The sequence below is a fragment of the Corvus brachyrhynchos genome, unplaced genomic scaffold (assembly GCF_000691975.1).
Source record: "Corvus brachyrhynchos isolate BGI_N302 unplaced genomic scaffold, ASM69197v1 scaffold340, whole genome shotgun sequence".
Lineage (NCBI taxonomy): Eukaryota > Metazoa > Chordata > Aves > Passeriformes > Corvidae > Corvus > Corvus brachyrhynchos.
Window position 1 is genome coordinate 1112121 of NW_008235987.1, and position 338 is coordinate 1112458.

General features: G+C 64.5%; 1 protein-coding gene across 1 annotated transcript in view; it reads left to right on the forward strand.

Annotated features, from left to right (window-relative positions):
• The window catches only part of BAHCC1 (BAH domain and coiled-coil containing 1), a 25395-nt gene extending 25299 nt beyond the window's left edge, over positions 1-96 (forward strand). Inside the window, exon 4 of the mRNA XM_017730732.1 lies at positions 19-96. Within this exon, the coding sequence (XP_017586221.1) occupies positions 19-96 (78 nt within the window). The remainder of the gene's footprint in view (positions 1-18) is intronic.
• The last annotated feature ends 242 nt before the right edge of the window (positions 97-338 follow it).

Consider the following 338-nt stretch of genomic DNA (forward strand, 5'->3'; position numbering starts at 1 on the left):
CCCGTGCACCTGATGGAGCTGGAGGCGGAGGAGGAGCGGAGCCGGCTGTGCGAGGAGCGCCTGGGGCTGCCCGGGAGGGACATCCTGCTCCAGTGAGTGATGGGGTGCTGCTGGGGGAGAGGGGGGACCCTGGTGTGAAGGGCAGAAATGTACTGTACGTGCTTTTTGGGGTGCAGGGATGGGAGATGGGATCCCAATGGATGGCGTTGGGGGTGCATTTGGGAGATCGGGGTCCCTGTGGGTGTTGGTCATGCAGGGATGGGAGATGGGTCCTTTTTAGGGGTGCAGGGAAGGATGCTGCGGTCCTGGGGTGCTGCTGGGGGTGCAGGGGTGGGAGA